Source organism: Tetranychus urticae, chromosome 1 (assembly GCF_039701765.1).
Source record: "Tetranychus urticae isolate SD_2017Ah chromosome 1, NJAU_TeUrti_SD_1.0, whole genome shotgun sequence".
Classification (NCBI taxonomy): Eukaryota; Metazoa; Arthropoda; class Arachnida; order Trombidiformes; family Tetranychidae; genus Tetranychus; species Tetranychus urticae.
In genome coordinates, this window is record NC_142958.1 from 19,424,405 (window position 1) to 19,436,510 (window position 12,106).

General features: G+C 33.3%; 3 protein-coding genes across 3 annotated transcripts; 2 read left to right on the top strand and 1 right to left on the bottom strand.

Moving 5' to 3' along the window:
* Positions 1-3,773: 3,773 nt before the first annotated feature.
* LOC107372102 (non-selective voltage-gated ion channel VDAC2) lies at positions 3,774-5,292 on the top strand. Its single transcript, XM_015940252.3, has 4 exons — positions 3,774-3,924; positions 4,151-4,517; positions 4,620-4,736; positions 4,806-5,292. The coding sequence occupies exons 1-4, from the start codon at positions 3,861-3,863 to the stop codon at positions 5,104-5,106; spliced, it is 849 nt and encodes a 282-aa protein (XP_015795738.2). The 5' UTR covers positions 3,774-3,860; the 3' UTR covers positions 5,107-5,292.
* A 2,287-nt stretch (positions 5,293-7,579) lies between these two features.
* LOC107372101 (thioredoxin-like protein 4A) lies at positions 7,580-8,603 on the bottom strand. Its single transcript, XM_015940251.3, has 2 exons — positions 8,333-8,603; positions 7,580-8,123 (listed from the first exon to the last, which is right to left on the bottom strand). Exons 1-2 carry the CDS (start codon positions 8,483-8,485, stop codon positions 7,848-7,850), a joined length of 429 nt encoding a protein of 142 aa, XP_015795737.1. The 5' UTR covers positions 8,486-8,603; the 3' UTR covers positions 7,580-7,847.
* Positions 8,604-8,651: 48 nt separating this feature from the next.
* Positions 8,652-11,802, top strand: MetRS-m (Methionyl-tRNA synthetase, mitochondrial). Its single transcript, XM_015940250.3, has 6 exons — positions 8,652-8,813; positions 8,922-9,040; positions 9,102-9,629; positions 9,704-10,025; positions 10,093-10,755; positions 11,167-11,802. Exons 1-5 carry the CDS (start codon positions 8,729-8,731, stop codon positions 10,641-10,643), a joined length of 1,605 nt encoding a protein of 534 aa, XP_015795736.2. The 5' UTR covers positions 8,652-8,728; the 3' UTR covers positions 10,644-10,755; positions 11,167-11,802.
* Positions 11,803-12,106: the final 304 nt, after the last annotated feature.

Below are 12,106 nucleotides of genomic sequence, written 5' to 3' on the forward strand. Positions count from 1 at the left end.
ATATGATAAAGTATGCTTGAAAAAAGTCTGGATTTCCAGTCGAAGTAGAGGATTTTCTACACCCTAAAGATGTTCTTTTTAATGTAGGTGGTGAAAAATGTGCATTTGAATGCGACAAAAGCTCTTTTATTAGATGCGCCCATTGCCAGAAAACGATATGCTGTGGCCATCTAATTTCAGTCCCACACTACCACGACTGAAATGTGGCAGCTACTTTGTGTATTTTCTTTCTAACCACCATCAGAAATACCCAATAAAACTATTTTCAAAAAGAAATCGAATTAACAATTCTCGGGGTTGCCTTGTCAGACTGAGGCAGTTAAAGAGGTTATTTGGTTGAAATCATTGATGAATGAATTAGGCTATGAGGTTGAAACACCTGTAGACATGAATTGTGGCAATCAAGGTTCAATCAAATTAGCTAAGAACCCTGTATTCCACTCACGAACGAAGAATATTGACATTCGCCATCATTTTATTAGAGATCAAATTGAAAATGGATTAATAAGATTGAAACATGTGCAAAGCTCAGCTAACAAAGCTGATATCGTGACGAAACCACTTGTAAGTCCCAAGTTTCATGAATTTCTTGGTTTATTGTTACATGAGATTCAGTAAAATAATCAACATGAGGGGCTGTTGAGTATTGTTAGGGTTTTTGTTGATCATTTTTACTAATTATTATCAATATCCTTGTCAATCATTGTTACAACAATAAGTTGTTTCTTTTAATGTTTAGTATTGAATAAAAATGAAGAGTTAGTTTAAGGTTTATACTTGTTCAGTAAACATTGAAATTATACAACAAATTATATTGAATTAAACCTTATATTATATTCGCTATTCAATTCATAAATCAAATCCAAACATTGACCAAAACTATTCGTATCAACCTGACACCCGTAAAATCCGCTCTTCATCAGCTCTTTTCTGAAACTGAATGAAATGAAAAATTACCATTCTTAAGTTGAGACTAACATTCATTTTGTTTAGTGCATTGTGCAATGTCTTTGTTTTTATCATTTTCAATTCAACTAAACAGTCTCAACTTGAGAATGGTAATTTTTCATAGTTTAAGTTTATTACAATAATTGGGCTGAATTAGACTTAGAATTGGAATGAAATTGGAGCGAAAATTTGCAGGTCCTATGACTTGAGCAAACATCTTTTTTAACCTATTTCCATCGATTCATCATGAAATTTCACGAATCAAATCAAACCAGGTGGGTCACCTCCCTTGTAAGTGTGTATCTAATCGTGCCAGCTAATAAAGGGCAAACATTTTATTTTGAAACACGTTTGATTCTCAGATAGACCTTTAACAGCTTGGAATCAATAGATTTCAATAGCTTTCAGAATAATTGAAAGTCTCTGTTTCTTATCATACCATTTGAACATCAAAACATTAAGATTTCAACATTTAATACATCAACCTAAGAATACCAGTCTTAATAGTTTTTGCTATAATAATGCATTTGAATTTATATTTGATTTGCATTTTGTAAATATTAAATTTTCAATAAGAGATTCTAAATCGATAAAATTATTAATTTCTTTATTCCATCAGAATTCACGTTTCAAATATTGAAAAACAGTTATTCAAATGAAATTAATCTTTTTTGTCTCCCGATCTGAACTTTACACTAATGGAATGACATTTACTTCTCATATTAAATTCCTGCAAATATGTTGAGCATTTTTTTCCCTGACCAAAAGGATCATCGTACAAATGCGTCCAAAGATGTGATACGGTCAAACACCATAAAATTTTTCAAGTAATCAACATATAAATTATTTCTCATCATGTGAACTTGAGTTTATCGAATCAAAATAGATTCATGTTATGAATTTAAATTTTCAGTTCAAAATTGGTTACCTCGATCGGACTCCATCTACAAATTATGATCCTATTAGGAAAAAATTTAATGGTACACTTTCTCAGTTCTACACCAAACAAATGGAACGCTATAGTTCCATTAATTACACTGTTGTGTTTTACGACCCACTCGATTATGGAGATTGTAATTCCGGCAATTGTACTGGCCTTATTGGACTAGTTCAACGAGGTGAAGCTGATTTTTGTGATAGATTATATTCATTCGCAACAATTCCTGATTCAACTACTGGACTTAAACCAGGAACAGTGTTAGGTGATCTTTCCTGTACCATTTTTACAGCTTTACCCGAAATTGGAATAGTTCGTGAAGATGTCTTTACATCACTTTCGATATTCCCTTTAGATGTAATTTTATCCTTGGCTTTCCTTTTTCTATTTCTTTCATCAATCCCTTTCCTTTTATGGTACTTCAATCCTAAATTGTTCAACATTAAAACCACATCTCCATGGATAATCTGGCCTTTGATTTGTGCAATTTTACGTCAAGCAGCACGTCTCAAAACTTTTTTTAGTCGTTCATATTTTTCGTTCATTTGGATTTCCATCACGTTAACAATATTTTTTATAACATCGCTTTATTCTAGTTCCTTCACTACAGATCTTTCATCTGAAGCAGCCATAAAAACGATTGATTCACTTGAAGAGGTTGCCGATTGCGGTAGGATTCCAGTGTGGATGGAAGAGCCATTATGCAAAACCATGGTGTATAGCGGTTCTCCTCGAGCTCAGCAAGAGATTTTAAAACGAGGACTGTATAGACCGACGGGAGAGCTGATGCTGGAATTTATAAGAAAGAAAAGAGCAAAAAGTTTTGTTTTTATTGTTACTCCAGATCAGACTTTTACCGTTCGAATGGGTTATTGTATATACAACCACGGGGCAAAATGGCATCGCTCAAAAAATTCATTTCCCGTTCATCTGTTATTTACTGTATTGAATTCCAAGCTCCCTCCTCATGCCTCCAAATTTCTCAATATATTTCGCGAGAAACAATTCCAAAGTGGCATCGATTTTTATATTGCAAAGCAATGGCTTTTGCACCTTGAAAAGCTACTAGACTCTAAACAAATAAAAGGCTGTTACCATAAAACTTCCATCAGTCCCACTCCGGCTTTGGCCCGCTTTTATCAGCTAGATATACAAAATTACAAGCTATTTTTTAAGTACTTGTTATGTATGATTCCAATTTGCATTCTCAGCTTGATTTGTGAATATTTGTATGCCGAGATGAACTCAGTAAGACCCAGTATTGAAAGACCCAGACTCACCTTGATTGTTCTGACACAAAATAAATGAAAATCAAACTATTTGATGGATTCTCTAGATGCACAGAGCATTCAAAAGTAATTTAAAACACAAAGTAAAACAAAAAACTAAATTGAACTAAATTCGATCGTAAAGCTACTTTGAATATTTCTTGTTAAATGGAGACTGATCTCGGTTTTAATTTAATATTGGTCTAATGGTCAGCATTGGCGATAAGACTGCAAACCTTTATATGTTGTACTCTGCATCTTGACGTTGGCGTCAAAGTCCTGAGGTTAAGTCAACCTACAGTAGTGCTTACTCAGGGTTAAGCCCCCTGAACAATCCATGCTCCCTTCCTGATGGATTCCTAGGTAAGCTGGATAAAGCCTAGCGCCTACTTTCGGTAAGACACCTAGGTAGGGAAGGGTAGACGGCGCCTTTGTTTGCAAGGTTGATCACAACTACAACTGTATTATATAATTTAAATTGAATTGTATGGCACCACTCCTTTGAAAAACTTTGTATTGCAATCAAATTCACCGCTTTAGTTAGAGAACATGCGTATAGGTGGTTACATGTTTCTTTAAAAACTGATTCCATTCAATATCATCTTATATCATCATATTATTTCAGGTACCGGTTCGGATTAATTTACTAATCACTTTCTCCTTTCTTTCTATTTCAATTGTTGATTGTTGAATTGTCCTATCTCACAATGACTACTCCATGTTTCGCTGATTTGGGTAAACAAGCCAAAGATTTGTTCAACAAAAATTACCGTAAGTAGTTTCTTATGTAATCTCTCCCTTTGATTCTCCAATTTGACCTTCAAACATTCTTTGAACAGTATTAAGGTTTGATTGGAAATAGTTATGAATCAATTATAATGAAATTTTGATCAATTTTGCACTTCCATTCCAAGTATTTAACAAACACACACCAAGTTTTGTGACTTGTCACATATTTTGTTTTGTCTCACATGTTTTGCTTCTTTATTTTATTCAGATCTTGGTATTGTTAAACTTGACTTCAAGACTAAAACTCAAAATAAAGTCGAGTTCAATGTTAGTGGAACTTCAAACACAGGAACTGGCAACATTGCTGCGAATTTGGAAACCAAACATTTTCTTCCAGATTATGGACTAACAATGAAGGAAAAATGGACCACTGATAATGTTTTATCCACCGAGCTTACCGTAGATGATCAATTTGCTAAGGGTCTTAAACTTGGTTTCAATGGATCATTCACCCCATTGTCTGGTAAAAAGTCAGGAGTCATCAAAACTTCATATAAAACTGATGCATTACATCTTAATGGTGATGTTGATTTGGATCACGGTGGTTTTATAGTACATGGAGCTGGAGTTGTTAGGTTGGTATCAAGATATTGCAAATTATTCTATACATTGACCAGCTGTTTTTTCACCTCTAAGCTCAAATCATGATGAAATTAAATTTTTCAAATTTCTTATAGATTCCAATCATGGTTGGGAGGTGCCCAGCTTTCTTTTGACCCATCTAAAAATGCAATCAAACGAAACAACATTGCCGTTGGATATCAAACACCCGAGTTCAACTTGACTGCTAATCTGTAAGTTTATCTACTTTTTTTTAAATTCATATCTTGCTATAAATTTTCTAATTATTTTTCTCTCTAAAGGGCCGATTTAAAGGAAGCCTCTAGTACAGTTTACCAACGTGTTAATGATAAATTGGAAAGTGGTATTTCCCTAGCCTGGTCTTCTGATAAAAATTCCACCCAATTCGGTCTCGGCTGCATTTACAAACTTGACAGTGATACCTCATTGAAAGCTAAAGTAAACAATAGTGGTATTGTTGGTCTTGGGCTTACTCAACGCCTTCGACCTGGTATTTTACTGACACTTTGCGCTTCCATTGATGGTAAAAATTTTAATTCTGGAGGTCATAAGCTTGGTATGGGCTTGGAATTGGCCGCCTAAGATATTTTTAACGTGAAGTGAAAGCGTGATATGCTTTCTTCAATATGCATAAAAGTTAATAAAAGTCCAACCCCAGTGATTTAGAATGTAAAGGGAACAGATATTGAGATATTAATGTTCGAATAAAAGCTGCTATCTGAAATTATGATTAAATTAAATATGGTTATCCATCGAGATTATCTTTAATTAACTACAATCTCTTTCTTTATGTCTTTCAATACTGGGTCTTACTGAGTTCATCTCGGCATACAAATATTCACAAATCAAGCTGAGAATGCAAATTGGAATCATACATAACAAGTACTTAAAAAATAGCTTGTAATTTTGTATATCTAGTTGATTGAAGCGAGCCAAAACAGGATTGGGGCTGATGGAAGTTTTATGGTAACAGCCTTTTATTTGTTTAGGGTCTAGTCGCTTTTCAAGGTACAATTGCCATTTCTTTGCGATATAAAAATCGATGCCACTTTGGAATTGTTTCTCGCGAAATATATTGAGAAATTTGGTGGCATGAGGAGGGAGCTTGGAATTCAATACAGTAAATAACAGATGAACGGGAAATGAATTTTTTGATCGATGCCATTTTGCCCCGTGGTTGTATATACAATAACCCATTCGAACGGTAAAAGTCTGATCTGGAGTAACAATAAAAACAAAACTTTGTGCTTCTTTCTTTGTAATGAATTCATTCATGAGCGGTCCCGTCGGTCTGTACAGTCCTCGTTTTAAAATCTCTTGTTGAGCTCGAGGAGAACCGCTATACACCATGGTTTTGCATAATGACTCTTCCATCCACACTGGAATCCTACCGCAATCGGCAACCTCTTCAAGTGAATCAATCGTTTTTATGGCTGCTTCAGATGAAAGATCTGTAGTGAAGGAACTAGAATAAAGCGATGTTATAAAAAATATTGTTAACGTGATGGAAATCCAAATGAACGAAAAATATGAACGACTAAAAAGAGTTTTGAGACGCGCTGCTTGGCGTAAAATTGCACAAATCAAAGGCCAGATTATCCATGGAGATGTGGTTCTAATGTTGAACAATTTAGGATTGAAGTACCATAAAAGGAAAGGGATTGATGAAAGAAATAGAAAAAGGAAAGCCAAAGATAGAATTACATCTAAAGGGAATATCGAAAGTGATGTAAAGACATCTTCACGAACTATTCCAATTTCGGGTAAAGCTGTAAAAATGGTACAGGAAAGATCACCTAACACTGTTCCTGGTTTAAGTCCAGTAGTTGAATCAGGAATTGTTGCGAATGAATATAATCTATCACAAAAATCAGCTTCACCTCGTTGAACTAGTCCAATAAGGCCAGTACAATTGCCGGAATTACATTCTCCATAATCTATTGGTTTGCGAAACACAATAGTGTAATTAATGGAACTATAGCGTTCCATTTGTTTGGTGAAGAACTGAGAAAGTTGACCAGTAAATTTTTTCCTAATAGGATCATAATTTGTAGATGGAGTCCGATCGAGGTAACCAATTTTGAACTGAAAATTTGAATTCATAACATAAATCTATTTCGATTCGATAAACTCAAGTTTACATGATGAGAAATAATTTATATGTTGATTACTTGAAAAATTTTGTGATGTTTGACCGTATCACATCTTTGGACGCATTTGTACGATGATCCTTTTGGTCAGGGAAAAAAATGCTCAACATATTTGCAGGAATTTAATATGAGAAGTAAATGTCATTCCATTAGTGTAAAGTTCAGATCGGGAGACAAAAAAGATTAATTTCATTTGAATAACTGTTTTTCAATATTTGAAACGTGAATTCTGATGGAATAAAGAAATTAATAATTTTATCGATTCAGAATCTCTTATTGAAAATTTAATATTTATAAAATGCAAATCAAATAGAAATAGAAATGCATTTTTATAGCAAAAACTATTAAGATTGGTATTCTTAGGTTGATGTATTAAATGTTGAAATCTTAATGTTTTGATGTTCAAATGGTATGATAAGAAACAGAGACTTTCAATTATTCTGAAAGCTATTGCAATCTAATGATTCCAAGCTGTTAAAGGTCTATCTTAAAATCAAACGTGTTTCGAAATAAAATTTTGTTTATGTTTGCCCTTCATTAGCTGGCACGATCAGATACACAGTTAGATCATTTATCGTCATTATGGTTGAAATTATCCACTTAACAATCCCATACACATTGAATTGCGGGGAAAAAGTTTGGGCATTCTTAATTTTTTTCTTGCTGTCTCGTAAGATAATAGCTGAAATTTTTCAGATTATCAGAAATTAAAGTAAAACATTAAAGTAAATATTTTCTAGCATGAATGCAAGAATAATACATAATTAAAGTAAGATATAATACTATTAATAAGTATGTGAAATTTTACATTTTTGCTTCCATGGGCATTCAACAAAATGAACCAAAAGTTTGTGGTTGGAGAGAAGCAAATCACATTCATACCAAAAATAAGGAATAGCTTTACATTGTATTTGTTACAATGGTTATGCATTTATTAATGTAATACTTTAAATAAATACAGAATTATTCAGTTTAGACCATTCTAAAAGCAAAATTATCCGCCAAAAGATTTGTAAAAGTACTTGAACTGAACAATGGAATCAACTCATTCAACAAAATTGATGTCAGTTTAAAAATGTCCGGCTCATGTGGAATATTTGTATGGATAACAATGAGAACTTCAAAGTCACAAGCGATTTGAGTAGTGGTGAAATGATGAAGAGTATAAATTTTTCAATATCGATATTTCGTTGAATAATCTTTGGGTGATATCACCAAACCGCGACCTTTTCTGGCACCTCTGTAAACAGTTTCAATGATATCTATCATCTCTTGTTTATTATCAAGAGCCCAGTTGATCTTGTTATTATTACCAGTTCCCAGATCGATCATGATGTGCTTATTACGGAAGAAAAACATGACTGTACATGGGTCATACAGTTCATACATTTTATTGAAGTCAGGAACCTCTGTAATATCAACTAGATAAATAACGGCAAAGTTTTTAACCTAAAAATGAAAAGAAACCATAGAATAAGTATTAAAAATTCATTTTACATATTAATACAAGCGAGGAATAATAAATTTGTACAGTACAACAGGAAACCAATCTAAATGGAAAATCGTTTGTAATAAAAAGAGCTACAGACCAGACAAATAAAGATGGAGATTTACAAGCTCAATAGTTAGCGCATCTATAGCTTAAGTTTAATAATTACCTTGGCAGCAATTCCATAGAGTGTTTCGTCCATCTTCATACAGGTAGGATCCCAATCATGTCCAAATCGTATAACAACAACTCGATCTTCCTCGGATAAAATAGCTTGGTCAACTTCCCAGCCATTGTGAAGATGCTGTAACATAAAGGACATGGTGTTAAATATTAATAATTGGTCAGTAAAGAAATAAAAAAATCAGTAAATTGTTTTAATTACTTTTAATTGTTAGGAATTAGGTAGAGACCAGTCGTCAGTTTCACAGAATGTTCGAGAAAATAATGTTTACTGTTGTCAACTTACAACCAAAACATATGTTACAAGGTCACGTGACTCTATCTGAGTCACTCAGTAAGCTGGTTCATTCACGCTTAGTTGTTTTGAATTATAAATTTGTAAATGAGAATTGTGAATAAACTTTTATCCAGGTTTAATCCTGTGAGCCATTATTTCATATCTACACCGATATTTTACGTTAATGCAGGTAAGATTCTGGTTAAAATATACTCTATACTTCCAAAGTCTGGGTTGAGCTTCAATTTAACATCAACACTTTATTTGTATAATTTCAACTTTTTATTTTCCGAATTAGATCCTCATATTGGACATGTTCATTCACTGGTAGTCGCCGACGCTTTACATCATATTGCCAAGTTAAAAGGGGCTGAGAAAACCATTTTCTCAACTGGAACTGATGAGCATGGACTCAAGGTACTTCATCTGACGACTTTCGACACTGCATGGTTAATAATTACTGTTTTTGTTCCAATAGATTCAAAGAGCAGCTAAATCCCAAGGTTTTCATCCTCAAGAATTCTGTGACAATATTTCAAAAAGATTCTCAACATTATGTTCAGCATTTGAGATTGGAAACACACACTTTATACGGACAACTGATGCTAGTCACATAAATGCTGTCAGTAATTTTTGGACTGAATTGTGTACTAAAGGTTTTATCTATAAGTCTAAATATGCTGGATGGTATTCAGTTTCAGACGAAACATTTCTACCATCTACTCAAATCGAGGAGAAGATCATAGATGATAAATTAGTTAAAGTCTCAATTGAATCTGGACATGTCCTGGAATGGGTCGAAGAAGAAAATTATATGTTCAGATTGAGCGAGCTACAAGAGCCTCTCTTAAAACTTTTTAAATCCGGCAAAATTACTATCAAACCTGATGTCTTTCATCAACTAGTATTAAGTTTGATTGACCAAGGACTGCATGATATTTCTGTGTCAAGACCATCTTCAAGATTATCATGGGGAATACCTTTGCCTTCAGATTCATCTCATCGAGTAAGATTATCATCTGTAACAATATTCCTAAATTATGCCGCATTTATACTAACTTGATAAATTTTATTCTTAAGATTTACGTTTGGTTAGATGCTTTAGTCAACTACCTGACTGTTGCGGGTTATCCTAACCTCTCGAAATTCTGGCCACCTGATTGCCATGTCATTGGTAAAGATATCATCAAGTTTCACGCTATCTATTGGCCTGCTTTTCTGCTGGCTGCTGATTTGGAGGTGCCTAAACAAATAATATGTCATTCGCATTGGACCGTTGATGGTGTCAAGATGTCAAAAAGTCGTCAAAATATAGTGAATCCATTTGATCTTCTTCAAACTTATTCACCAGAAGCTATTAGATATTTTCTCCTGAGACAAGCAGTCCCTCACGATGACGGAAGTAAGTTGAATCTAGCCTTATCTATGGATCTAACGATTTATTAATCTCTATCGGTTCTTTCTTTTAGACTTTAGTGAGTCTCAAATGCAGTATTTCCTCAATCTGGATCTTTCTGATACGCTTGGCAATCTCTTGAGTCGATGTTGTGCGCCTAAAATTAATCTTAAGCAAATCTATCCAGCTGCTCCAAGCACTCAAGTACTGGCTCAATTTCCAGCGGATGAATTAATAGAAAGTTTATTTCCACTTGGACTGAAAGTAGATAAGCTATTTAGTGAAGCTCAATTTCATGATGGAATCGACCAAGTTTTGGCCTCTCTTCGATTAGCAAACAAACTAGTAAATGATACAAAGCCATGGGAACTTGTGAAAAATCCAGCCCTTGAAGAATACCTTCATGGAGTTTTATATATCACTTTTGAAACTCTCAGGATATGTGGTATTCTAATGCAGCCTGTGATACCCAAAATGGCAACAAAACTTTTAGACAGATTAGCAGTGCCAATTAATCAAAGATACTGGTCTGATGCTATTCCCTGCTTACCACCTAGCAATTCATCTACGGAACGCAGTCTATGTGATAAAGTAGATTCTGTTTTATTCCCAAGAATCAGATGAGACCAATTCATATTTGAAATTAGCCCAGAAGTTTTCATAACTTTCATACTGCGCTTACAGCTATGCAATTAAACTATTTGCATTAATTGTGATTTTTTCAAGTGGTCAAATGGTAAGAGCTTTCAACTTTATTGTAAAAGTTAACATTTTATAATGTATAAAATAAGTAGGCATATCAATTATTAAATTTAATTGTTATAAATTACTTTTGTCGTTTATATAAACTTGTTACCTTAATTGTAGCAAAAAAAGTATTTAATCTTATCCCCGCAAGATATTGTTCAAGTAACAATGAGGATTTCATTTATTTAAGATTCAAGACAATTTTAACAAGTCAATTTAATATTTATTATGATATGATTAAGCTTATGATTAGCCTTAACAAGGGACTTCTTTCTTATTCAGTTTCAAACAAATTTCGAAGCTCTAAAATATCCTGATCACGTATAAACAGAGTAAATAACTGCAACTTAAATTATGTTTCACTCAACTTTGTTGTTTCTTTTTCTTCTTACCCAATTAGAGTCTAATCTGGTTAACACCTTACCTATCCTTGAAAACAAAAATGAGGCGACGAGCGGAAGTCAACCTGTTACAAATGGCGACTACAATTTTGATGAATTGGGAGATGATTATGATGATCCTTTTATTAAAATATTAAGAGACAAATATAAACCAGAACCACAACCAATTGCAATTAGAGACTCAAGTCATCCGAAAGATTTTTTTGTTCCGTCCAATGTTGCACCAATATTTGTATCTGATGGTTTTTGATTTTTGGACAATTCAAAATTAATATAAAAACCAATTTCAAGGAAAGGCCATTTATTAATTATCAGCCTCTGATGTGAATCAACTCAAACCAGATCAAGCGCAATAGAAATCACTGTTTAACCACATTTTGCCGTCAATGTGTTGACATTTAACTCTAAATTGTAACACTTTTCAAAGTCTGCAATAATTTTATACTCTAGATGTCAAAGACAAATTAACTAAGCTTCCCAATCAGTGAAATCCTCCCACCATTTATTGAAGAAATTCATTTTCTCCTCTCAATTTTCATATTGTAACTCTGTGCCACAGATTGATATTTACTAGAAAAAATAGAATTGATTATAAGCTATCAAATTTCGTCAATAAACATGAATGTTTACAATCACTTTTGTGTCAAACTCATTCCATGTTAACCTTAAAATCAACTTATACTTTCATTTTTACAACTAACTCAATACAGTTTAATTAAGCACCAAAGTGATCAACTGGATTATGTGATAGTTAAACCACGATTGAAGAATCGCAATAACTAAGGTAAGTTTTGATTTACATTCTTATACTATTGTCTTATCTTTTCTTGATTTACCCTTTTTTGTGTCCAGTAATATTTGAATACATTGAACCAATTGAGTTTTCCCTCTAAATCATGTTTCATATTATTAGGAGCAAATTAACATGTTAATAGTTTC